The following is a 27308-nucleotide window of genomic DNA, read 5'->3' on the forward strand; positions in this document are numbered from 1 at the left end:
TTTGGACTGTGGGAGGAAACCGGAACACCCGGAGGAAACCCACGCAGACACGAGGGAGAACGTGCCGACTCCGCACAGACAGTGACCCAAGCCGGGAATCGAACCTGGGACCCGGGAACTCTGAAGCAAGTGTGCTAACCACAAGGCTACCGTGCTGCCCCACGGTTAAATAATATTTAACTCTTAACATTCACTGCCTGAATTGAGCCTTGCATTCCATTGGGAAACTGTCACAGAGGGGGACTAGGTACTAGAATCAATTCTGGAATCCTTTACATAGATCAGAATAACTTTAATTTATAAAGCCCCTTTCATGACTCTTGAGGATATATTGGTCAGCTGACCCATGCCAATGCAACTTGTTATCTTGTATTCTGATTTTGTTATTTGTGATTTTACTTGATGTTTAGTTATTTCGTTTTCCTTTCTCTGTTGCAGATCATATCCCTTTGCAGTTTGGAAATCCGCGTTGGGTGGGAGCATGGTGGCTGGGATTCCTGATAGCAGCGAGTTGCGTTTTATTGGTCTCTATCCCATACTTCTTCTTCCCAAGAGAAATGCCCAAGGAGGTAGGTCCACAGGCGACGGACTTGCCAATCTGAAGGAATACGGGGATCAGGTAGAATTCAACAAAACCAGTTTAGCCAATCAGTGGGACCATGGCTGACTCACCTTGGCTCCTTTTACACTCCCAGCTGGCATAAATCTAGCCAGTCAGTCAGAAAAATAGATCCCAGAGCTAAAGATGATTGATTGAACAGACATCTATTGCTTTTTTGTGGGAGAGGGTTGCACCACACTTGGCCTGAAGGAATGTCTGCTAATCTATTTCCTGGATGGTCTGGCTCTGATGCATTATCAAAGACTCACAGTTAATTCCAATCTCATATACAATACATAGAACATACAATGCAGAAGGAGGCCATTCGGCCCATCGGGTCTGTACCGACCCACTTAAGCCCTCACTTCCACCCAATCCCCATAACCCAATAACCCCTCCTAACCTTTTTGGACACTAACGGCAATTTAGCATGGCCAATCCACCCAACCTGCCCGTCTTTGGACTGTGGGAGGAAACCGGAGCACCCGGAGGAAACCCACGCAGACACGGGTAGAACATGCAGACTCCGCACAGCCAGTGACCCAGCGGGGAATCGAACCTGGGACACTGGTGCTGTGAAGCCACAGTGCTATCCACTTGTGCTACCGTGCTGCCCAAGATGTTGAGGTTATTTTATTTTTAAAAAATTAATTTACGGGATGCGGGATTCGCTGGTTAGGCCAGTATTTATTGTGGTTTGGGCCAGAGTTTAGAGAACCCCAAAGTGTATCATGGAGTTCACCTGACCCACAACTTTTAATAGATTGTGGTATTGGGAGCACACGGCCCACTCTACAGGTGTGGTACAGCAGAAATGGAAAAGTAATTTTTAAAGCAAAACAATGTTTATTCTATGAACTCAAGTTAAACTTTTTAAAACAAACAGTGAACATCTTAGCAACCATTAATTCAAATACAACCCCCCCAAAGAATACAACACTAAGTAATTCTTAAGCTGTCCTTTTAACATCCATAAGACTTTAAAAAAAACTTTTAACAGAAGCAATCAGGTTAAACTCACTACTGAGAGCAGTTATTAGTTTTATATCACCAAAGGATCGATTTACAGTCTTTAGATTACAGAGAGAGAGAATAATACCCCTTCTTGATGTGACTGCAGCTATCCAGCACTGAAAATGAAACTAAAACATACCCTGCAGCAAACAGCCTAAAACGAAAGTAAAAAGCTGACAGACAGCCCAGCTCCACCCACACTCTGACATCACTGCAGTAAGAAACCCCCATTTCTTAAAGGTACTCTCACTACAGATTTTTATATACATATCCATTTATAAATACCTATTTCTTTCTCTCGCATGACAATTGCCCATCCCTAGTTGCCCTTCACAAGGTGGTGGTGAACTGTGCTACACCTACTGTACTATTAGGGAGGGAGTTCCAGGATGTTGCCACAGCGACAGTGAAGGAACAGTGACATATTTCCAAGTCAGGGTGGTGAGTGGTTTGGAGGGGAACCTCCCGGTGGCGGGGTTCCGAGGTATCTGCTGCTCTTGTCCTTCTAGATGGCAGTGCTGTGGGTTTGGAAGGTGTTGTCCAAGGAACCTTGGTGAGTTACTGCAGTGCATCTTGTAGACGGTGCACACGGCTGCCACTGTTCATTGGTGGGGGAGGGTTTGAATGTTTGTGGAAGGGGGAGCAATCAAGCGGGCTGCATTGTCCTGGATGATGTCAAGCTTCTTGAGTGTTGTTGGAGCTGCACTCATCAAGGCAAGTGGAGAATATTCCATTACGCCCCTCACTTGTGCTTTGTAGATGGTGGACAGACTTTGGGGGGTCAGGACGTGAGTTACTCACTGTAGGATTCCCAGCCTCTGACCTGCCCTGGTGGCCACAGTATTAATATGGCTAGTCCAGTTCAGTTTCTGACGAATGGTAACTCCCAGCAGGTGTTGCCTTGTCTTTGACTACCCCACCAGCAGAAATGTTATTCTCTCTATCTACTCTTCCAATGCCTCGCCGGATTTGTTGGTAGCATTCTTTCCTCTGAGTCACAAGGGTCTGGGTTCAAGTCCTGTTGTAATATGCCTTCAAAACGATAGCAGCATGACATCACTAGCAGGGAAGTGTGTCATGCAATCCACTCTTACTTGTTCTTTTGAGACACACACTTTACACAATCCCTTACGCGTGGTTGGTCTCTATATCATCATAACAACAAGACACGTCCCGCTCTGGGACTTGACCACAAAAATCAAGGTTGATGTTCCAATGGGGTACTGAGGGAATGTTGTTGTGTCAGGGCTGTTTACAACATATATCAATGATTTACCATTGAAACATTATGGTGCAGAAAGAGGCCATTCAGTCCATTGTGGCTGTGCAAAAAAAAATTAGGAAACAATAAACTAGCCACTCATTTTAACCCCATTTTCTAGCACCTGATCCGTGGCCTTGCAGGTTCCACCAGATCAGAACCAGGCACCTTTTAAATGAGTTGGGTGTTTTATCCTCCAGCACCAACGTAGGCAGTGAATGCCAGATACCCACCACCCTCTGGGTGAAAAGGCTTTTCCTCGTGTCCCTTCGAATCCTTCGACCAATCACTTTAAATCTCTGCCTCCGGTAACTAACCCCCCCTCAGCAAGGGGGAACAAGTCTTTCCTGTCCATCCTATCTAAGCCAATCATAATTTTGTACACCTCAATTGGGTCACCCCTTAGCCTCCTCGCTTCTAAGGAAAACCAACGCAGCCCATCCAACCTCTCCTCGTAGCTACAATTTCCGAGCCCTGGCAACATTCCTGAAAATTTCCTCCACACTCTTCCCAGGGCAATTATCTCCTTACTGTACAAAACCCCAGCTGTGGCAGCACGGTAGCACAATGGTTAGCACTGTGGCTTCACGGCACTAGGGTCCCAGGTTCAATTCCCCGCTGGGTCACTGTCTGTGCGGAGTCTGCATGTTCTCCCCGTGTCTGCGTGGGTTTCCTCCGGTTTCCTCCCACAGTCCAAAGACTGGTGGATTGGTCATGATAAATTGCCCTTAGTGACCAAAAAGGTTGGGAGGGGTTGTTGGGTTACGGGGATAGGGTGGACGTGAGGGCTTGGGTGGGTCGGTGCAGACTCGATGGACCGAATAGCCTCCTTCTGCACTGTATGTTCTGTGGCCTAACCAGCGTTTTATACAATTCCAGCGTCACAGCACTGCTTTTGTATTAGACACCTACCCAAATAATGGAAAGCATTCCATACGTTTCCTTGACCAGCTTGTTTTCCTGGCCTGCCACTTTCAAGCACATGCACTCCAAGTTCCCTCACTTCCTCAACCCCTCTCAATATCTTCCCGTTTATGGAGTGATCCCTCGCTTTGTTTACCCTCCCCAAATGCGTCACCTCACACTTTTCCAGATTGAACTGTATTTGCCTCTTCTCTACCCCCCCAGTGAAACCATTGATATCATTCTGGAATCGACCAGCTATCATCTTCACGACCAACTACACAGCCACTTTCTGTGTCATATGCAAATTTCTCAGTCATGCCTCCCACATTTGAGTCTAAATCATTAATATATGCAACAAACAGCAAGATTCCAACACGAAGCCCTGTGGAACATCCGTCGACCATTACCCTTTTTTTTCTCCTGTCACTGAGCCAATGTTGCATCCAACCTGCCACCTTCCCCTGTATCCCACGGGATCTCACTTTTCTGACCAGTCTGCCATGTGGAACCTTGTCAAATGCCTTCCTGAAATCCAGGGCAGCACGGTAGCACAAGTGGATAGCACTGTGGCTTCACAGCGCCAGGGTCCCAGGTTTGATTCCCCGCTGGGTCACTGTCTGTGCGGAGCCTGCACATTCTCCCCCCCCGTGTCTGCGTGGGTTTCCTCCGGGTGCTCCGGTTTCCTCCCACAGTCCAAAGACGGGCAGGTTGGGTGGATTGGCCATGGTAAATTGCCCTTTGTGACCAAAAAGGTTAGGAGGGGTTATTGGATTACAGGGATGGGGTGGAAGTGAGGGCTTAAGTGCAGACTCGATGGGCTGAATGGCCTCCTTCTGCACTGTATGTTCTAAAAAAAATTTTTTTTAATGTAGGCAACATCCACTGCACTACCCTCATCAATCCTCATTACTTCCTCAAAAAATTCTATTCAGTTAGTAAGACACGATCTTACCGTGCCAAACCCAGGCTGACTCTTCCAGATCACTCCGTGCCTTTCTAAATGACAGCTTACCCTGCCTCTCAGAATTGTTTCCAATAATTTTCCCGCCACTGAAGTCAGACTGACCGACCTCATCTCATCGGAAACTGCAAAATATTTGAAGCGATAGACAGGGTAGATTCAGGTAAGATATTCCCCCTGGTCGGGCAGTTTAGAACCAGGGGGCATCATTTCAAGGAGGAAGCCATTGAGGACTGAGCTGAGGAGAAACCTTTTCATTCAGACGGTGCTGAATTTTTGGAATTCTGTACCCCAGGGGGCTGTGAAAGCTCAATCATTGAGAGTCAATGTATCAATGTAAGGCAGCGATTGATAGATTTCTAAATGCCAATTGTGTAAAGGGATCTGGGGAGAGTGTGGGAGAAAGACATTGAAGTGGATGATCAGCCATGATCGTATTGAGTGGCGGAGCAGGTGCGATGGGCTGAATGGCCCACTCCTGCTCCTATGTTCCTCTGTCTTTTGGAAGAGCCATCAAACCATTGACCGCTACAGAGGCTGTAAAAAGATTCCTTGGCCACTCTTTGGAAGAACAGGAGGAGAGTTCTCCCCGGTGTTCTGACCAATATTTATCCCTCAATCAATGTCGCAAAGCAGGTTAGCTGGTCGTTACCACACCGCTGCTGGTGGGAGTTTGCTGTGCACAAATTAGCAGCTGCGTTTACCATGTTGCAACAGTGACTTCACTTCAGAAGTATTTCATTGGCTGCAAAGATCTTTGAGACGCCAGGTGGTCATGAGGGGTGCGACATAGATACAAGTCTGTCTTTCTTAAACATCTCAATCACCCTAACCTTTTACATTGAAGGGATTGCTCTCATAGTTTACTTTGGGCGGGATTCTCCGGTCTTCCAGCCGCGTTCGCTGGAGGTGGGATTCTACCTTCCCGCCGCTTGTCAATGGGATTTGCCGTTGTACACCACCGGGAAACCTGTTGGTGGGAGTGCACTGCCGGTGGGAAAAGTGAATCCCGACAATCTGAGAATTCCGGCCATTATCTTTCCTCATAATCTAACCCTCAGAACCAAAGTTTCATCCCACTGAATTTGACCAACACTCCTTCCAAAGCAAATAAATCACTCCTAATATGAGGTACCCGGAACTGTAAAAAGTACCAAAAAATGAGGCGCCTAATTTACCGGCCTGGTTGCGCACGGCTTGGTGTCGTGACGAGGCTGTTGAACCGCGTGAGAGGTCCATGACGCTCGGGGCACCTTGCGCGATTCAACCGAACCTCGCAATCTGGATCTCGCCCGCACTGGGTGAGATTCAGGTTAGCAAATGTAAATGAGCCATTCGGCTGCATTACATATGTCTGCGCCAGGTTCTCCCGGCGCCCAGGAACTAACAGCCTCCCCAGCGAGGCCTCGACCGGACACCGTTTAGTACTAGTCCACACACGCATGGACCAGGTGTAATGGCACCTGGAGGGCTCTCCCTAGCCATTGGGGACCTTGGGTAGTCGGGTCAGTGCAGGATGGCAACCTGGCTCACCGTCGGGCACTGCTGGGCTGATAGAGGCAGTTCCAGGGTGTCTGGGTGCTAGGGTGCACTGCCAAGTGTGGGGGCCTGAGCGGGGTGGGGGGGCATGCCCATGAAAGGGGGAATTGGGGGTTTATGAAGGGTGGGTATAAAGGGACCTCATAAAGGTTGGGGAGAGTGAAGGGTGGGGGTCTTGAAAGGGGGGTGCTCGAAAGGGGGGGGGTATGCCTGAAAAGGGGGACCACTCAGCGAACCCAAAGCGGGGTGTCATCACTTGGGGGCTGAGGGGTCTTGGCCATGTCCGCAGGAAGTGGCATTGACCATGGGTGGGGGGCGTGGGGGACCATCAAGCTCACCTAGGTATCAGGGCACCCTTTCAAAGTGGCGGCCCCATCTCTGAGGAGCTGGTCTCCCCGGCGAATACATCTCCCCATTGGCGGAAACATTCCAAAGCGTGGGCTGGACCCGGGAGAATCGCTCCAAGGCCCAAAGAAATGACCACGGGCAGGGTGTACCACGGCCAGAATTGGAATGGGACGTGGCCAGTAGATCCCAGGAGGGGCCTCTTCCGGGATTCCCGACGTTTGTTATACCTCGCAAAGTCTAATGAGATCTTGCGAGACGTCACAATCAGGATCCCGCCCACAATGGAATTTAAAAGCTCACTTAACTCTGCCAACGCCAGATCGGACCCGATCCCAGGTTCAACCGTCCCCACCGAGCAGACCCCAGCCCGGTGCCGTTTAGTGCTATCCCGCACAAACGGGGACCAGGCATACCAGCACTTTGGGGAAGGTCTCCCAGTCGGTCGAGACCCCCGGATGGTTGATCTCTAGGTAGGGTGGCATCCTCGCTCAGCTGGTGCAGCCTGGGCACCTTGGCACTGCACTGGCAGTTTTCCCACGCTAGGATCGAGCCTGGGGGTGCCGTGCCCATAAGAGGTTGGGTACGGGCGTCTTGAGGACCTCCCAACAGGTGGGTTGCGGCATTGGGGGGGGGGGGGGGGGGTCGAATGATTATGATTTTTAAATTTGTGTCCCGATCTCTTCTGTACTGAGGAGCTCCATTCATCGGAAATTACACTAAGTGCAGCTTCAGGGCTACAAGCGCTGGGAATGACCCCTCCCTCGTCCGGAACAGACTCTTTTTTTTTTGGTTACACCGCGCTCCAAGTGTGGGTGAATACCCCTCTGGATCTCACCCGAAAAGCTGGCGGGAAACAGCCCACCAAACCTGTGCAAAATGACACTTAGAAATTCTTTGTATTCCGCCCGACATGTCTTAATGAGTGACACCATGTGACATATTCTTTCCCCAGAGAGTAGTGGGGGCATGGAATGCACTGCCTGTGGAAGTAGTTGAGTCGGAAACATTAGGGACCTACAAGCAGCTATTGGATAGGTACATGGATTAGGGTAAAATGATATAGTGTAGATTTATTAGTTCTTAAGGGCAGCACGGTAGCATTGTGGATAGCACAATTGCTTCACAGCTCCAGGGTCCCAGGTTCGATTCCGGCTTGGCTCACTGTCTGTGCGGAGTCTGCACATCCTCCCTGTGTCTGCGTGGATTTCCTCCTGGTGCTCCGGTTTCCTCCCACAGTCCAAAGATGTGCAGGGTAGGTGGATTGGCCATGATAAATTGCCCTTCGTGTCCAAAATTGCCCTTAGTGTTGGGTGGAGGTGTTGACTTTGGGTAGGGTGCTCTTTCCTAGAGCCAGTGCAGACTCAATGGGCCGAATGGCCTCCTTCTGCACTGTAAATTCAATGATAATCTATGATTAACCTAGGACAAAGGTTCGGCACAACATCGTGGGCCGAAGGGCCTGTTCTGTGCTGTATTTTTCTATGTTCTATGTTCTCATGTTTTTAAGTTGGTTACAATGTGAATGCTCCCGGTTTCAGAACAGAACTCGATACTTCAAAGCAGGCGGAAATGAAGTGGGTAGGAAGGATTTAGCTCCATGAGTAGAGAGATCAGTATTTATTTTGGACCACTCTTCTTATTTCCCTGTTTTCACTGTCTTTTCCTTCATGGGGTAGAGATTTGAAGTGATTGGTGAAAGGATTAGTGGAAGGCTGTGTAATTCTTTTCATCCAGATGGTAGTGGGGGCATTGTCTGGAAGATTGTGAGAGCTAGGGGCTCACATGGGGGCAGGGGGGGAGTTGGGAGGGCTGATGTTCCGATGCCGACGGGGATGGATGGGTGTGGGGCCAGGTCACCCTCATGCCTGGGTGGTGTGGTGGGGGTGCGGGAGTGGGGGGACGTAACTGGACTTTTAATAATAATGATAATCATCTTTATTAGTGTCACAAGTAGGCTTACATTAACACTGCAATGAAATTACTGTGAAAATCCCCTAGTCGCCACATTCCGGCGCCTGTTCGGGTACACAGAGGGGGAACTTATGTCCAATTCACCGAACAGCACGTCTTTTGGGACTTGTGGGAGGAAACCGGAGCACCCGGAGGAAACCCACGCAGACACGGGGAGAATGTGCAGACTCCGCACAGACAGTGACCCAAGCCGGGAATCGAACCCGTGTCCCTGGCGCTGTGAAACATCAGTGCTAACTACTGTGCTAACCACTGTGCTACCATTCCGCCGACGGCGATGGGGGGTGTGGAGATTGCCCCTCGGGAATCGAGGGCTGGGGTTGTTTCCCAGGTCTGCGGGGCGTCGCAATGTCTGTGGGTGAGGGTCGGATGGTATGAGGGACCCTCAAACTAACTTTGAGATCTGGATTTCTTTAAAAATGGTGCACGGATCCCTGAGACCATAGAATCCCAGCAGTGCAGAAGGAGGCCATTCGGCACCGACCTCCTCAGAAGACAAACATGGGACACAACCGACAGAATACCCTTCGTCGTCCAGTACTTCCCCGGAGCGGAGAAACTACGTCATCTTCTTCACAGCCTTCAACACGTCATTGATGACGATGAACATCTTGCCAAGGTCATCCCCACACCCCCACTACTTGCCTTCAAACAACCGCGCAACCTCAAACGAACCATTGTTTGCAGCAAACTACCCAGTCTTCAGAACAGTGACCACGACACCACACAACCCTGTCATGGCAATCTCTGCAAGACGTGCCAGATCATCGACATGGATACCACTATTACACGTGAGAACACCACCCACCAGGTACGCGGTACATACTCGTGCGACTCGGCCAACATTGTCTACCTCATACGCTGCAGGAAAGGATGTCCCGAAGCGTGGTACATTGGCGAGACCATGCAGACGCTGCGACAACGAATGAACGGTACAATCACCAGGCAGGAATGTTCCCTTCCAGTCGGGGAACACTTCAGCAGTCAAGGGCATTCAGCCTCTGATCTCCGGGTAAGCGTTCTCCAAGGCGGCCTTCAGGACGCGCGACAACGCAGAATCGCCGAGCAGAAACTTATAGCCAAGTTCCGCACACATGAGTGCGGCCTCAACCGGGACCTGGGATTCATGTCGCATTACATTCATCCCCCACCATCTGGCCTGCAAAATCCTACCAACTGTCCTGGCTTGACACAATTCACACCTCTTTAACCTGGGGTTACCCCATCTCTGGATCTGTAAAGATTTAATCACCTGCTAATGCTCGCATTCCAAGCATTGTCTGGCATCTTTGAATCTGTCTATATATGTGTTTCTGGAACATACCTCTTCATTCACCTGAGGAAGGAGCTGCGCTCCGAAAGCTAGTGACATCGAAACAAACCTGTTGGACTTTAACCTGGTGTTGTAAGGCGTCTTACTGTGTTAATATCCAGGTACTCTTTGTTCTAGCAGATTCAACAGAACATTTATTGTTAACAGGGGATCTCGGAGAGCAAGATGAACTCTGAACATTGCCTCACACAGCATTGCTTCCCTAACAACTTGCATTTTTACAACATTGCTGACACAGTAAAACTTTACGAGGCACTTCCCAGGGGCTTATCAAACACGGGCGCCATTCTCCAAAGAATTTCTCACTTAATTTGTGGCGGGTTGTTCTTTGAGTGTCCTTAGAGGGCAGACGATGAGGTAGACGCTCGGCCATGATGTAATTGAATGGTGGAGTAGTCTTGATGGGCTGACTGGCCTACAGTTCCTTCCAGCTAAGGCTTCTGGAGTTGATAAGTGGGTGAGGGGAGTGTGGGGGGGGTGTCAAAACTCCTCTCGCTGTTTTATTCTCTAGGCCAGCATATGGATTTGTTTGTTGCCCAACCCTAATTGCCCTCGAGTAGATGGTGATGAGCTGCTTTCCTGAACCGCTGCAGTCCATGTGGTGTAGGTACACCCACCGGGCTGTTAGGGAGGGAGTTCCAGGATTTTGACAGTGAAGGAACGGCCGATATATTTCCCAGTCAGGGTGGTGAGTGACTTGGAGGGGAACCTCCAGGTGGTGGGGTTCCCAGGGATCTGCTACCCTTGTCCTTCTAGGCGGTAGAGGTTGCGGGTTTGGAAGGCGCTGCAAAATGACGCTGATGTGATGCTTTTATTTCACAGAAATCCGGGGATCCTGAAGATGAAAGTAAATCAGAAAACGAAAAGGACAAATTAAAATCCAAACACGAGGATACTGCACAAGACCTATCGTTGCTTCAGTTTATTAAGAGTAGGTTCTGAATCATTTTGTGCTGGCTTGTTGGGTATGGGCAGCAGAATCTTGGGCGCAATTCTCCCATCGGGAGACTAAGTCCTGGGTGAAAACCGGAGTGTTTCACTCCGGCGTCGGAGGAAGAGGAAAGGAGGTCCTCCCTCAGAGAGGCCGGCCCGCCGATCGGTGGGCACCGATCGTGGGCCAGACCCCTTTTTGAGGCACCCCCTGGTGCAGGATCCCCCCCCCCCCCACCCTCACAGGCCGCCCCTCCCCCCCCCAGCATTCCCGCGCTGTTCCCGCCGGCAGCGACCAGGTGTGGACGGTGCCGGCGGGAACCCGTCGTGTTGGGCAGGCCGCTCGGCCCATCCGGGCCGGAGAATCGCTGCTCGCCCGTTGCAATCGGCGATTCTCCCAGCGGCCAGCCGTGATTCTCGCCACACCGGTTGGGGGGTGGGGGGGGGGGGGGGGTGGGGGTGGGGGTGGGGGGGGAATCGGGTGCCGGGGCGGCATCGCAGGACTCGCGCGGCGCTCCGGCGATTCTCCCACCCGGCGTGGGGGGGGGGGGGGGGGGGAGAATTCCGCCCCTTATATCACAAAGGCAAGTTTTTAGCCCACTGTCCCTCTGTTAGCTCATTGTGTTTTAAGAAGTGTCTTAAAAGAAGAATACGAGGTGAAGAGGTTTAGGGAGGGAATTTCAGAGCTTGGGGTCCCAGGCAGCAGAAGGCACGGCTGCCAATGGTGGAAGCGATTAAAATCAGGGATGCCAAGAGGCCAGAATTGGAGTAGCTCCGGGATCCTGGAGGGTAGGAGGAGATTGCAGAGGAAGGGAGATGTCGAGGTCATGGAGGGATTTGGACACGATGATGGGAATTTCTCATTCGAGGCGTAGCTGCTCCAGGAGCCACTGTGGGTGAGCGAGGCCCAGGCATTGTTGGGACCAAATGTCCCTTTTGTATCAGAGTTTGCCGGGTTTCCTGTTCACGTGCCCAGCAAATTATCAGTGACAGCTTCGAACAAGCCTCAATGAGCTGTCAAATCAAAGAAGCCCCAGCCACGGGAAAAGCAAGGAGTCACACGGGTTTTATCCTTCAAGAGGTCAACGTGCAGAGGTGCAGAGATACCTTCAGTCCGAGAGGAAAGAGAAGGTATCAAAACCCAAGAGGCAAAAACCCAAGTGTTTGGCGAAAATTGATGTTGCGCTTATAGAATTTACAGTGCAGAAGGAGGCCATTCGGCCCATCGAGTCTGCACCGGCTCTTGGAAAGAGCACCCCACCCAAGCCCACACCTCCACCCTATCCCATAACCCAGTAACCCCACCCAACACTAAGGGCAATTTTGGACACTAAGGACAATTTAACATGGCCAATCCACCTAACCTGCACGTCTTTGGACTGTGGGAGGAAACCGGAGCACCCGGAGGAAACCCACGCACACATGGGGAGGACGTGCAGACTCCGCACAGACAGTGACCCAAGCCGGAATCGAACCTGGGACCCTGGAGCTGTGAAGCAATTGTGCTATCCACTATGCTACCGTGCTGCCCCAAGTACCGTGTACCCAAGTATCAGTACCGTGCTTCTGATAGATTGGAAAGGTTAGACATTCCCCCCAGGGAAAATATCTCAGTTCTGTTTTTGTTTCACTCGGAGAGTTTGCAGTTGCAAGGGCACAGAAAGAGGCCAGTCAGCCGATGCCGAATAGTACAGCTTTGAGGGGAGGTTGGCAGCGGTGCATAAGAGGGAGGAACCGCGGGGTTAGGTGTTTAGGACAATCGGCAATGGTTTTCATAGTCACTATTCCCGAGATGAGCTTCTAATTCCGGATTTCCATAATTTATTTGAATTTGAATTCCACCGGTTGTTAGGATGGGATTTGAACACATGTCCCCAGAACATTAATCTGGGCCTCTGGATTGCTAGTCCAGTGACATTACCACCACACCATCATCTCCAAAGTCAGGTTTTCTAAGGCCAGAGGCGATGGGATTAAAATAATTGACAACCAGATGTAAAGTGAGGAGACATTGTTCAGGCAGAGGGTTGTTAAGATCTGGAATAGGGCGAAGTTCTCCGGTATCGGCGCGATGTCCGCCGACCGGCGCCAAAAACGGCGCAAATTAGTCGGGCAACGCGCCGCACCAAAGGTGCGGAATCCTCCGCACCTTGGGGGGCCGAGCCCCAACCTTGAGGGGCTAGGCCCGCGCCGGACTAATTTCCGCCCCGCCAACTGGCGGAAAAGGCCTTTGGTGCCCCGCCAGCTGGCGCGGAAATGACATTGCCGGGCGGCGCATGCGCGGGAGCGTTAGCGGCCGCTGACGGCATCCCCGCGCATGCGCTGTGGAGGGGGTCTCTTCCGCCTCCGCCATGGTGGAGACCGTGGCGAAGGCGGAAGGAAAAGAGTGCCCCCACGGCACAGGCCCACCCGCGGATCGGTGGGCCCCGATCGCGGGCCAGGCCACCCTGGGGGCACCCCCCAGGGCCAGATTGCCCCGCGCCCCCCCCCAGGACCCCGGAGCCCGCCCGTGCCGCCGTGTCCCGCTGGTAAGAGAGGTGGTTTAATCCACGCCGGCGGGACAGGCATCTTAGCAGCGGGACTTCGGCCCATCCGGGCCGGAGAATCGCGGGATGGGCCCGCCAACCTGCACGGCGCGATTCCCGCCCCCGCCGAATCTCCGGTGCCGGAAAATTCGGCAACCGGCGGGGGCGGGATTCACGCCAGCCCCCGGCGATTCTCCGACCCGGCGGGGGGTCGGAGAATCTCGCCCACAATACCTAAAATCAGATTCCATTCGGGTTTCCAAAAGGCAATCGGACATCCACCTGGAGAGGCTGAATTTGCAGCACTGTGGAGGAATGCATTTTGGCAGATCGAATCAGGCCAGGACCTACTCAGTTAATGGTATGGCGTTGGGGAGAGTTATAGAACAAAGAGATCTAGGAGTACAGGTTCATAGCTCCTTGAAGGTGGAGTCGCAGGTGGACAGGGTGGTGAAGAAGGCATTCGGCATGCTTGGTTTCATTGGTCAGAACATTGAATATAGGAGTTGGGACGTCTTGTTGAAGTTGTACAAGACATTGGTACGGCCACACTTGGAATACTGTGTGCAGTTCTGGTCACCCTATTATAGAAAGGATATTATTAAACCTGAAAGAGTCCAGAAAAGATTTACTAGGATGTTACCGGGACTTGATGGTTTGAGTTATAAGGAGAGGCTGGATAGACTGGGACTTTTTTCCCTGGAGCGTAGGAGGCTTAGGGGTGATCTTATAGAGGTCTATAAAATAATGAGGGGCATAGATAAGGTAGATAGTCAACATCTTTTCCCAAAGGTAGGGGAGTCTAAAACTAGAGGGCATAGGTTTAAGGTGAGAGGGGAGAGATTCAGAAGGGCCCAGAGGGGCAATTTCTTCACTCAGAGGGTAGTGAGTGTCTGGAATGTGCTGCCAGAGGTGTAGTAGAGGCGGGTACAATTGTGTCTTTTAAAAAGCATTTAGATAGTTACATGGGTAAGATGGGTATAGAGGGTTATGGGCCAAGTGCGGGCAACTGGGACTAGCTTAATGGTAAAAACTGGGCGGCATGGACTGGTTGGGCCGAAGGGCCTGTTTCCATGCTGTAAACTTCTTTGATTCTATGATTCTATGATTCTAAGAGCTGGGACGTGGATCTAATCAGATAGGCCATTTTTAGAGTCAGCATTGGCCCTGTGGATCGAGGAGTTTCCTTCTGCGCTGTATCGATGATTCTACTGTACGAATCTACAATGCTCTGCCCTAAAAGTCCTGTTTCTCCTCCCCTCAGGTTTTCCTCTCATATTGCTGCGAACTTTAAGGTGCTCGGTTTACCTCCTAGTTGTCTTAGCGCAAGTGTGTATGTCGGCTCTGATGTCTGGATTAACGGTCTTCATTGGCAAGTTTCTGGAGCAACAGTTCAGTGTGACCGCCTCGTTTGCAAATCTGCTGGTCGGTGGGTACGCCAATTGAAGAATGCAATCTTTCTAAAGCTCGCTTGTTTCACTGAGGACTCCTCTCAGTTTCCTTCTCACTTCCCTGCGTTGAGACAGACTGGGAGGTGTAACGGGAGGGGCATGGCGCTTTTACAAGCCTCAGATGGCCTCCAGCTCAGTGACTCATTCGAGGTTCGTTGTTCATTTAGTGCGGCTGATGTCTGCGATGCCAAAATCCCAAGAGTTAATAGAAAAGTGACTACGTTCGCTCAATGTTCATGTTTGTGAACTCTGGTGCCAGCCATGATCCAGTAATTCTCTGAGTCAGTAGGTTGTGAGTTTAAGTACCTGGAAGAGCACAGATTTCAGGCTGACATTTCAGTTGAGGGTCCATCTGCCCTCTCAGGTAGAGGCAGAAGACCCCTTGGCTGCTCTTTGGGGTGGGCCCTTCCAAGGGCCAGTCCAATCTTTAGCCCAAATTTAGTCATTCTCCTCATTTTTTTTTGTGGAATCCTTCTGTGCATAACTTGCCTGCTGTGCTTCCTACATCATAAAAGTGAATATTGTTAGGGTCAAACTGGAGAGGTGTGGTTGAGAGTCACTCTGCTAAATCTAGAGCTGAAGATGAGCCCAGACAAATGCTGGTTTAGCACAGGGCTAAATCGCTGGCTTTGAAAGCAGACCAAGGCAGGCCAGCAGCACGGTTCTGATGTGTTGGGTGTTCTGGATCACATACAGGTCACCAACACTTGGAGTAGTGTAACACTATTTTATTAAAAGGTTAACTATTTAAACATACTTGAACTGTGGGTAAATACGATACCAGCTTTAACTAAAGACCTTTGCCTTGTCCTAACCAGTCGATGCACTCAGCACATGGTGAATGTCTGTGTTGCAGGCTGTGAGCTCTGTGCTCCTAGCTAGCTGCTACTCGAATGAGCAGGAATTCTGATGCCCCCTGTCTTTATAGTGCGTGTGCTCTAACTGGTGATTGGCTGCGGTGTTGTGTATGTTGATTGGTCCCATTGTGTGTCCAAAATCAGTGTGTGTCTGCACCATGATATACTGGTGTATATTATGACAGGTTCAATTCCCGTACCGGCCTCCCCGAACAGGCGTCGGAATGTGGCGACTAGGGGCTTTTCACAGTAACTTCATTTGAAGGCTACTTGTGACAATAAGCGATTTTCATTTCATTTCAATGCTTACTCCTTGCGCTTCTGTTTGTTAGCGGATGTCAATAGAGCAGATTATTCTATTTTAATTCTTCCATTTTTTATCACTCAAGGAAGTATCCATGTCCCAGGAGCTGTTCTCGGCATCCTAATTGGCGGAGCCATTTTGAGGAAGTTTCAAATAAGTCTCAGGGGCTCGGCCGTGATGTGTTTCATGGCCATTTTCGTGTCGATCTGTGTCACCACCCCACTCTTGTTTCTCGGCTGCTCAACGCAAAACATTGATGGACTCACCTTCAACCTTAATTCCTCGAATGGGTAAGGCACATCACACGTTGAGATGTTCTTCTCTAAATCTGTCTCCCTACGGTTGGTAACTAACTAACGCCTGTCTCTAGCTCTGTGGACACAAGTCAGGAATGTGATGGAATCTCTCCACTTGCTTGGACGAGTGCAGCTCCAAAGGCACTTGAGAAGCTCGATACCACCCAGGACAAAGCAGACGAAGCTCGATTGGCACCCCTTCCATAACCATTCACTCCCTCCACCACCGACCCACAGTGGCAGCCGCGTGCATCCTCTACAAGATGCACTGCAGGGACTGGTCAGGACTCGTCCGACAGCACTTTACAAACCGTCACCTCTACCATCTAGAAGAACAAAGGCAGCGGATGTATAGGACAAGCACCACCTGCGAGTTCCCCTTCATACAGCCTAGGACAGGAGGAGGCCCTTCAGCCTCTCGAAATTACTCCCCCATTTGTTAAGACCATGGCTGATCTGATTGTGACCTCAACTCTAGTTTCCAAGCTATCCCCTATAACAAAAATCTGTCTAACACTGCCTTGAATTTATTCAATGAACCACAGCCTCCACTGCTCTATGGGGTCTCCCAACCTTCAAAACCCCCTCATCACTCTCATATTATGAGCAAGGCCTCCCCCCTTGCCCTCGGCAGTGCCATCCTGGCACACAGGCACATCTCCTGCTGGCTTGGCAGTGCCACCCGGGCACCTCGACAGTGCCAGGGTGTCAGTGCCAAGGTGCCCACGTTTCAAGGGGAGGGCCAAGGGGGCCAACCTACACTTAGCCTGACCACCCTGGGGTCTCCGATGGCCCGGGAGACACCCCCCCACCCCCGGGACGTTTGTGCAGACCAGCACTGATCAGCACCCGGCTGCGGCCTCCCTGGGGAGGCTGGAGAATCCCGGGAGGCACGGAGGCTGTTGGAAGGCTCACTGGAGGGCTTTCCCGGCTTTCTCTGGCCGCGTTGCGCTCGAGTGAGAGCCCAAAGCGGCCGGAGATTCGCGGTCAAAACACTGCTGTTCTCTGAGAGTGGTGCCAGCTGCTTATTCACAGATCTGGGGCGAAATTCTCCCCCAACGGCGGGATGTCCGCCGACTGGCGCCAAAGATGGCGCCAATCAGACGGGCATTGCGCCGGCCCAAAGGTGCGGAATGCTCCGCATCTTTGGCGGCCTAGCCCCAACATTGAGGGGCTAGGCCGACGCCGGAGGGATTTCCGCCCCGCCAGCTGGCGGAAATGGCGTTTGTTGCCCCGCCAGCTGGCGCAGAAATGCGGCGCATGCGCAAGAGCGTCAGCGGCCGCTGTCAGTTTCCCGGCGCATGCGCGGGAGCGTCAGCGGCCGCTGTCAGTTTCCCGCGCATGCGCAGTGGGGAGAGTCTCTTCCGCCTCCGCCATGGTGGAGGCCGTAGCGGAGGCGGAAGGGAAAGAGTGACCCCACGGTGGGCCCCGATCGCGGGCCAGGCCACCGTGGGGGCACCCCCCGGGGTCAGATCGCTCCATGCCCCCCCCAGGACCCCGGAGCTTGCCCACGCCGCCTGGTCCCGCCGGTAAATACCAGGTTTGATTTACGTCGGTGGGACAGGCAATTCCTGGGCGGGACTTCGGCCCATCCGGGCCGGAGAATCCAGCGGGGGGGGGCCCGCCAACCGGCGCAACCCAATTCCCGCCCCCGCCCAATCTCCAGTACCGGAGACTTCGGCGGGGACGGGGGCGGGATTCACGGCGGCCAACGCCATTCTCCGACCCGGCGGGGGGTCGGAGAATGACGCCCCTGTTTACGCTCAAAATTTATTTTTCTCTTCCATGTTTAAATCTATTAATCTTAAATTTCTTTGCAAGTCCCCCTCCCAGAATATAAAAACTTTCATGCTACTTTTTCTGGGTATTAATTTTGACTGAACCGAAACTTAGGCCGCGATTTACCTGCCTCACCGTGCCTGACTTGGTGACGAGGCGGGGCCATTGATTCTCGGGAGACGTCGCGTTCTGAATCTTGTCCTCACTGGTTCAGATGCACGTCAGCATATTTTTAACGGCTCACTTAAATATGTCTGCGCCAGGTTCTCCTGCCACCCAGGACCTAACGGCCGTGCCTGGGTGACCTCACCAGGGCTCCATTTGGCATCGGTCAACACAAACCTGGAACAGGTGTAATGGTACCCCGGGGGGGGGGGGGTCTCCCATTGAAAATTCCCGGGCGGTCGGGCTATGAGCAGCATGGCACCCTGGCACTCCCACTGGCAGCTGGCCATCATGGCCATGCCAGCCTGTCACCGTGCCATTGCCGCAAGGGCACCCATGGCACTGCCAGGGTGCCCCAATGGAACTGTGAGACTGGCATGGGCACTGCCAAGGTGTCAGGTTGCCCGTGCCAGTGGTCAGGCCCAGGGTGCCTTGCCGATAAGAACCTTGGGCGAGGTACGTTGGATGTAGTGGGGGCGGGGAGGGGGGTGGGGGGCAGTGATACGGAGGTGCTGAGAGCCTTTAAAAAAGGCCCCTCGATCCATGAGTACTTTTCCTGCACGAGGGAGCTGAGCTCATCAGTTTGATTTTTAAAAATAAATTTAGAGGACCCAATCTTTTTTTTTTCCAATTAAGGGGCAATTTAGCGTGGCCAATTCACCTACCCTGCACATCTTTGGGTTGTGGGGGGTGAAGCCCACGCAGACACGGGGAGAATGTGCAAACTCCACACGGACAGTGACTGGGGCCGGGATCGAACCCAGGTCATCAGCGCCGTGGGCAGCAGTGCTAACCACTGTGCCACCGTGCCGCCCTGAACTGAGCTCATCAGTGCAGGAAGTGTGGCCTTGATGGGGTGTTCCCTGCTAAGGCAAAGAAACGGCAAAGTGCTGTTGACTAGCGGGTCTTGCTTTGCACATCAGGTGCCAAGAAAGAACCCGTTAAATGCGCCCAAAATGGGACTCTGTTTTGTCCCGTTGAATAACGGCCTTTATTTTAGTTCTTAACTTTATTTCATTGATGATCTCCTCCAATTGTGCAATTTGAAACTTCAAGTCGCCATCCTTATCTTCCCAATGTAAATTTCCATTCATGCTCTCACTGTTCCTCCCTTAGCCGTGCTGAATTTCCGCTTTGAAGTACGTGCTTTCATACCATCGCACTTTCGATGTTCTTATCCGTGCAGTCTGTTTTCAGTCTTAAAAAAACTAATTACACACAACACAAGCCTGTTTCACATATTTTCATGATATTTTCACCGCCATATTGTTCAAAACTATTTTTCTCTTCGCATTCCAGGTCATCAGGCATTGATCTGAGCTGTAATCGAGGATGTTCCTGCAGGGATCAGGCCTACAATCCAGTTTGTACAACTGATGGTATTGAATTCATCTCCCCCTGCCACGCTGGCTGCAGGAATGCCACCTTCGGATTTGCGGGAAAGGTGGTGGTAAGTTGTGTTAAATAATTTATTCTTCGATGGAGGGCAGGGGGTGGTGGGGTGGGGTGGGGTGGGGGTGGGGGGTGCACTGTGGGCCACCGGCAAGGCCGGCCTTGTTGCCCATCCCTATTTACGCCTTTACTGAGTGGCTGGTTAGACCATTCCAGAGGTTGTTAAGTGCCAATCGCATTGCGGTGGGTCTGGAATCACATGGAGGCCAGAAAAGGATGGCAAATCTTCCCTAATGGGGCATTAGCGAACCATTTAAAAAAAAAAAAGTTGCTTCACCGCCACCATTACTGAGACTAGTTTTCAATTCCAGTTTCCTTAATTTAAATTCCACCATCGGCCGGGGTGGGACTTGAACCCACGTCTCCAGAACCTCGCCGTTGCTAGTCCAGCAACATCGCCACTACACCACCACCTCCCGTGATGTTTGGGTGTGGCTCAGTGTTCGGCATCCTTGCCTTTGAAGCAGAAGGTTGCGGATGCAGATCTCACCCCGTGTCGCACTGAGGGAGTGCTACATCGCTCTGTGGGTGAAGTATTAAACCAAAGCCCTGTCTGAACCAATGGGATTTGTGTGAAAGGATCAAACGACAAATTAGCCGACAAACAAAGGAGCTCTTCCTGATGTCAAACAAATGATCTGGGCCATTGCCACTTTACCATTTGTGGGAGTTGCTGAGCACAAATTGCTACTGCGTTTTCTACATTGCGACGCAAGTGCCAGGCAATGAGCGCCCCCAACAAGATGACCAACGATGTATAGGTAAGATGGATTGGTCATGCTAAATTGCCACTTAGTGTCCAAACGTTCGGTGGGATCACAGGGATGGGACAAGGCCTAGTTTTTTTCAGAGGGTCGGCGCAGACTCGATGGGCCGAATGGCCTCCTTCTGCACTGCAGGGATTCAATGACTCTATGAAGAGAGAATCTAGCCACCGCCCCTTGACACTCAATGGCATTACCGTCGTGTAATCCCCCCACTATCAACATCCTGGATGTTACCATTGACCAGAAATTGAAATGAACCGGCCATATGGAAACTGTGGCTCCAAAAGCAGGAATTGTGCGGCAAGCAACTCACCTCCTGACCCCCCAAAACCTGTCCGCCATCTACAAGGCACAAGTCAGGAGTGTGATGGAATACTCTCCACTTGCCTGGATGAGTGCAGCTCCAACAACACTCAAGAAGCTCCACACCATCCAAGACAAAACAAATCACTTGATTGTCAGCCCATCCACAAATATTCAAACCCTCCACCAGTGACGTACAGTGTCAACCATGTGTACCAACGGCAAGATGCACTGCAGGAACTCGCCAAGTTTCCTTCGGCAACACCTTCCAAACCCACGACACTTACCATCGAGAAGGACAAGAGCAGCAGATACCTGGGAACCCCACCACTTGATAATAATAATAATAACTTGGAGGTTCCCCTCCAAATCACTCGCCATCCTGACTGGAAATATATCGGCCGTTCCTTCACTGTCGCTGGGATAAAATCCTGGAACTCCCTTCCTAACAGCACTGTGGGTGTACCTACACCACATGGACTGCAGCGGTTCAAGACGACAGCTCCCCACCACCTTCTGAAGGGCAATTAGGGATGGGCAATAAATGCTGGCCTAGCCAGCGACGGCGACATCCCGTGAAAATGAATTAAATAAAACCGGGACCACACTTCAAAAGTACTGCCTCGGCTGTAAACTGGTTTGGAGCATGCTGAAGTTATGAGGGGCTCGTTATAAGTGCAAGCGTTTATGTCCACCTAATTCTACCACATGCTCTAAGTTAAAATGACTTCACTCAGCGCAGATCAGGAATTTTCTGCTTTAAAGGGCTGACTTCGGAGGATATGTTTTGCGATTGCTTTCTGTGTGATCAAACTGAACAAGCTCCGACAGGGTGAAAGTATGCATGGTTATAGGTGAACCAGTCCACCCACACAGTGTTACAACACAGAAGGTATGCAACTTTGTTAACCCCAATGATCCTGATTTTTTTTTAGACAGCGATTAATTTAACACGAGGTATTTGCTAAAACGTGGACACGGTCCAGAAATTATTGATAATTAAGAGATGTGGTCAGGAGTGACACTACCAATAATATGAGTGCTACCTTTTCCTGAGCTTGAGAGATGGTGGCATCATTACAACATTGCTAGACTAGAAATCCACCATCCCAGTGTAACGCCAATACCCCACAGGTTTAAATCACATCGCCGCCATTGGTGGAATTTAAGTTCAATTAATTTGACTTCAATGAAATCTGGAATTGAAAGCTGGACTCAGTAATGTGGCTGGCACGGTAGCACAGTGGTTAGCACTGTTGCTTCACAGCTCCAGGGTCCCAGGTTCGATTCCCGGCTTGGGTCACTGTCTGTGCGTGCACGTTCTCCCCGTGTCTGCGTGGGTTTCCTCCGGGTGCTCCGGTTTTCTCCCACAAGTCCCGAAAGATGTGTTTGTTAGGTGAATTGGACATTCTGAATTCTCCCTCTGTGTACCCGAACAGGCGCCGGAATGTGGCGACTAGGGGCTTTTCACAGTAACTTCATTGCAGTTTTAATATAAGCCTACTTGTGGCAATAAAGATTATTATTATTATTATTATTATTATTAATAATAATGGTGGCCATGAAACTATCATCGATTATTGCAAAAACCCATCTGGTTCACGAATGTCCTTTAGGGGAGGAAATCTGCCGTCCTTACCCAATCTGGCCTACACGTGACTCCAGACCCACAGCAAAGTGGTTGATGCCAACCGTCCTTCTGAAATGGTCGAGAAAACCACTCAGTTCAATGGTGGTTCGCAGTGGGAAATAAATCTGCCTTCACCAGCGACGTCCACATCTCATGAAAGAATAAAATAAAGTTTGGGCGCAAGTTTGTAGTGGCATTGAAATTTTGAGTTCGGCTTTGATAATGGAGTCACGCTGAAATATTCCCATCGTGATTCAAACCCCATAAACCTCAAAGCATAAATGTTTTATTTCGGGCATAAAAACATAAGAACATAAGGGGCGGGATTCTCCTGCAGTCGCCGGGGCGGACCGTACCGGCGACAAAGAGTGGCATGAACCACTCCTGCTTCGGGCCGCCCGGAAGGCGCGGAATTCTCTGCAATTCCGGGGGCTAGGCCGGCGCTGGAGTGGTTGGCGCCGCGCCAACTGCTGCCGAAGGGCCTCCGCCGGCCGGCGCAAGTTGGCGCATGCGCAGGACCGCTGCCGTGATTCCTGTGCATGTGCAGGGGGTTTCTTCTCCGAGCCGGCCATGGCAGAGCCTTACACAGGCCGGCGCGGAGGGAAAGAGTGCCCCCGCGGCACAGGCCTGCCCGCAGATCGGAGGGCCCCGATCGCGGGCCAGGCTACCGTGGGGGCCCCTCCCGGGACCGGATCCCCCCCCCCCCCCCCCCCCCCCCCCGCGCTGCCCCGAGGACTCTGCAAGCCGCCCTCAAAGCCAGATCCCGCCAACATGGACCTTGTCTAATCCACGCCAGCGGGTCTGGCCAAAAATGGGCGGCCGCTCGGCCCATCGGGGACCGGAGCGGCGCGACCCCTGCCCCCGCCCAAGAACCGGCGCCGGAGAACTAGGCAACCGGCGTTGGAGCGGCGGGGCGGGATTCACGCCGCCCCCCGGCGATTCTCCGACCCGCGGGGGGGGGTCGGAGAATCCCGCCCAAGAACTAGGAGCAGGAGTAGGCCACCTGGCCCTTCGAGCCTGCTCCTCCATTCAATGAGATCATGGCTGATCTTTTGTGGACTCAGCTCCACTTTCCGGCCCGAACACCATAACCCTTAATCCCTTTATTCTTCAAAAAACTATCTATCTTTATCTTGAAAACATTTAATGAAGGAGCCTCAACTGCTTCACTGGGCAAGGAATTCCATAGATTCACAACCCTTTGGGTGAAGAAGTTCCTCCTGAGCTCAGTCCTAATCCCATCGTGATTGAAACCTCTCACCCTTTTATGTTGGTTTAGCCGATCCCAGATTATACTGCTATAACGTACGCAAACAAGCAGGAACCTATCTCCGGGGGAATCGGGTGAGAGGGGAAGGAAGGGGAGAGGAGGGGGGAGTAGCAATGTTTTTGTCAGATCAAATCTGCTGAGTGCAGAATTCTGGGCCAGCGGGTGCTTGTAACATTTATTTTTGAAGGTTTGCTTGTGAACCAGGAATCCTGGGCCTTTGCGTAGATTGTCTGCCTTTGGACTGAACAACCTTCCGCACCACCTGGTCCTCGGTGGACCCCGCTGCAGTCCCTCTCATTGGCTGACTCCGACAGGGAACGAGAGGCTCCTGCGTAATTGAAAAAAGTTCCCCTTTTGTTTCTCCATGGCAAAGCCTTTACCAGTCAGAGTCGACTTGCCAGCACCTATTTCTCTTGTGGCATGAACTGTTGTGACAGTTTGAAATTTGGCATTCTTGTGTTTGTCCTGATGAGTGGCAAATGAAAAGCTTTGACAGTGTGTCTCTCTTTTCAGTAAAATTCAAGTTTGATTTGAAAGCATCTTTCAGCATCCAAGGATGGCCCAGAATTGCTTTGAAGCCAAAGGCTGTTATGTTTTGAAGTGCAGTCACTGCTGTGAGCAACCAATTTGCTCACAGCAAGCTCCCACAAACAGAAATGTGGCAATGACTCAGATAATCTTACCGAGTTTGCAATATTGTCCGGGACATAAGGGATGACCCTCACTGCTGTACTTGAAAATGCTGCCATGGGACGTTTTACCATCCAATCATGTGAAGGGGCCTCAGTTTCATATCTCGCCCAAAAGGTAGTGCAGCACTCCTGCGTCGCCAGCTCTGATCGTTGTGCTCAAGCCCTGAAGCGGGATTTCAACCTTGGGACTCCGATGAGAGGGGCTACACACTGACCCACAGCTGGCACAGCCCAAAGCCCCTCGAATGAACAAACCCTTTGCGAATGTAACTTTTTTGTCTTTCTCCCTTTCTAGAATTACACCAACTGTTCCTGTGTTTCTACCCAAGCCCTGGTGAAACCCGGTACGTGTGGCAGTGGATGCTACAGACTCCTCCTACCATTCATGTTCTTCCTAACCCTGACTGCTTTTGTAGCCACACTTTGCCAAACCCCGTCCTTCATGTTGGTACTGAGGTAAGACCATTTCAGATATTTGTCCCTTTTGTTTTCTCCAAGCCTTCGAAAGGACATCGCAAGCCGAATCAGTTGCCTCGTTCAGGCACGTTCCCACACATGCCTGATACCAGTAAGATGTTAGACTTATTCATTCAGAGCTTCCTCTGCACTGCAGTGCGGAGAACCCCTGACCCAGAGTTGGGAGATGGGAATGGTCAAGAGGCCAGAATTAGAGGAACACAGAGATCTCCGCTGGGTTGCAGGGCTGGAGGAGAGGAAGACAAAGACATGGAAGGGTGGGGCCAAGGAGGGATTTATTTTTTAAATACTCTTTCACAGGATGAGGACATCGCAAGGCCAGCATTTGTTGCCCAATCCTAACTGCTCTTTGAACTGAGTGTCTTACTTGATTATTTCAGGAGGCAGCAAAGAGCCAACCACATTGAGTGGAGTTTGAACTGAGTCTGCACATTCTCCCTGTGTCTGCGTGGGTTTCCTCCGGGTGCTCTGGTTTCTTCTCACAGTCCAAAGATGTGCAGGTTCAGTGGATTGGCCATGATAAATTGCCCCTTAGAGTTTGTTGCTGATTTTCTCCTTGGTTCAATTGCTCTGTTTTATTACCTTTGCTCTCGAGTCGCCAGGTATCTTTATGATACCGCCACGAGGTTCAAGTCCGAGGAATGATCAATAACCCAATACACCGATTAGTAAGATTTAAATCAAAGCACATTTATTATACACAGTAATCGCTACTCATGCACAAATTCTACGCCTAAGCTACTTCTACAACTAACAGGCCTATACTTAACTTCGGACTGGCCCACCAGGTCAGGGGAACAAATGGCCTTTCGTTCGGGTTCTGAGCCTGCGGGATTCGAAGTTGGTACGGATTGGTAGCTCGGAGCGCCTATCACGTAGCGAGCTTTGAATTAAGACTTACTGGTTTCGATGATCACTGGAGTCACTGCGCCGGTCACGGTCAATGTTGGTTTGTTGTTGCTGGATGACCCGGGCAGGAAGAAGAGCGTGAAGAGAGCGAAGAGGTGAAGAAGAGAGCGATTTGAACTTGGGGCTCAATTCTGATAGTCCCCAGGGGCTTCCTGCCTTTCGGGGCGGACTCTGTACCTGATCCCAAGTGATTGGACTTTGTCCCAATCGCTTGGTTCGATTTTCTCCAATACTGGAGCGGTTCCCTGATCGATGGGCTGTCTTGAGGTGCTCGTTCACCTCCTTTGTTTTGGCCCCTGCTGGCACCGAGGAGTCTGGCTTTGCTTTGTGTGTCAAAATGTTACTTATTGTTCCCGGGGATAGCTCATCAATATGCAGATGGCTGTTCACTTTGTTATGCTGATGGCCGCTGGTATCGATGCTGTCTGGTTTTTGCAGAGGTAAATACACAGCAAACCTGCAGCTGCTGGTTTTTGTCTTGTTGGCTGACTTTCCCATCAGCCTTTGCCAATTGCCATTTTAAATCGGGAATTGGCCAATTTAAGTGGCTACAAGTTGAAAGCTTCGGTGGGGTTATGAGTGTAGGGCGGGGGATTGGGCCTAGGCAGGGGGCTCTTTCAGAGGGTCAGTGCAGGCTCGATGGGCTGAATGACCTCCTTCTGCACTGTAGCGATTCTATGATTGCCGTGGGTCTGGAGTCACATCTAGGTCAGACCGGGGAAGGAGGGCAGATTTCCTTCCCTAAAGGACATGAGTGAACCAGATGGTTTTTTTTGGTCACCAGTAGACTTTTGATTCTAAGTTTTATTTTCTTAAGTTAAAATTTCACCATCTGCCGTGGTGGGATTTGAACCTGAGTCCCCAGATCATTACTGGGTTTCTGGCCCAGTGACAATACCATTGTGCCACCGCCTCCCCAAGAGGATAGAGTTCGGCCAGGAGAGCGCTGAAATAGTCAAGTCCTGAGGCATAGGTGAGGGTTTCAGCAACTGGTGGGCTGAGGCAGGGACAGGGGTCGGGAGATAGTCTGGAGGTAGAAATAGGCGGTCTTAGCAACGGTGCGGGTTATGTGACCATCCTGGGGTTGGTTTAGCACACTGGGCTAAATCGCTGGCTTTAAAAGCAGACCAAGGCAAGCCAGCAGCACGGTTCAATTCTCGTACCAGCCTCCCCGAACAGGTGCCGGAATGTGGCGACTAGGGGCTTTTCACAGTAACTTCATTGAAGCCTACTCGTGACGATAAGCGATGTTCATTTCATTTTCAAATGTGGCGCTGAAGTTGCAATGCACCTGTTTTAAAGCCTCAGCTATTTGCCAGGGAGAGGATTAGGATTCGAGTCGATGGTTGTGGAAAGGAGTTTGTGGAGGGGACTGAAGATGATGGCTTTGATCTTCCCAATATTTTATTGGAGGAAATTTATGTTCGTCCGAGACGGGGTGCCAGTGGCCAGTCTGACAATTCAGCAACAGTGGAGGAATCGAGAGAGGCGGTGGTGAGGTAGGGCTGGAATTCCCCAGACTACATGTGCGAATGGACACCGTGCTTTTGGATGACGTTGCGAGGGG

The 27308-nt window shown here is 51.2% G+C and overlaps 1 protein-coding gene across 3 annotated transcripts in view; it reads left to right on the plus strand.

Annotated features, from left to right (window-relative positions):
* Positions 1-27308, plus strand: part of LOC140392126 (solute carrier organic anion transporter family member 2B1-like) — a 110118-nt gene that overhangs the window by 64845 nt on the left and 17965 nt on the right. For all 3 annotated transcript variants that reach the window (XM_072477448.1, XM_072477450.1, XM_072477449.1), the window contains exons 7-12: positions 439-569; positions 10757-10865; positions 14654-14818; positions 16087-16291; positions 19541-19691; positions 24651-24811. In XM_072477448.1, coding sequence (XP_072333549.1) covers positions 439-569; positions 10757-10865; positions 14654-14818; positions 16087-16291; positions 19541-19691; positions 24651-24811 — 922 coding nt within the window. The remainder of the gene's footprint in view (positions 1-438; positions 570-10756; positions 10866-14653; positions 14819-16086; positions 16292-19540; positions 19692-24650; positions 24812-27308) is intronic.

Source organism: Scyliorhinus torazame, chromosome 15 (assembly GCF_047496885.1).
Source record: "Scyliorhinus torazame isolate Kashiwa2021f chromosome 15, sScyTor2.1, whole genome shotgun sequence".
In the NCBI taxonomy this organism is placed as follows: Eukaryota; Metazoa; Chordata; class Chondrichthyes; order Carcharhiniformes; family Scyliorhinidae; genus Scyliorhinus; species Scyliorhinus torazame.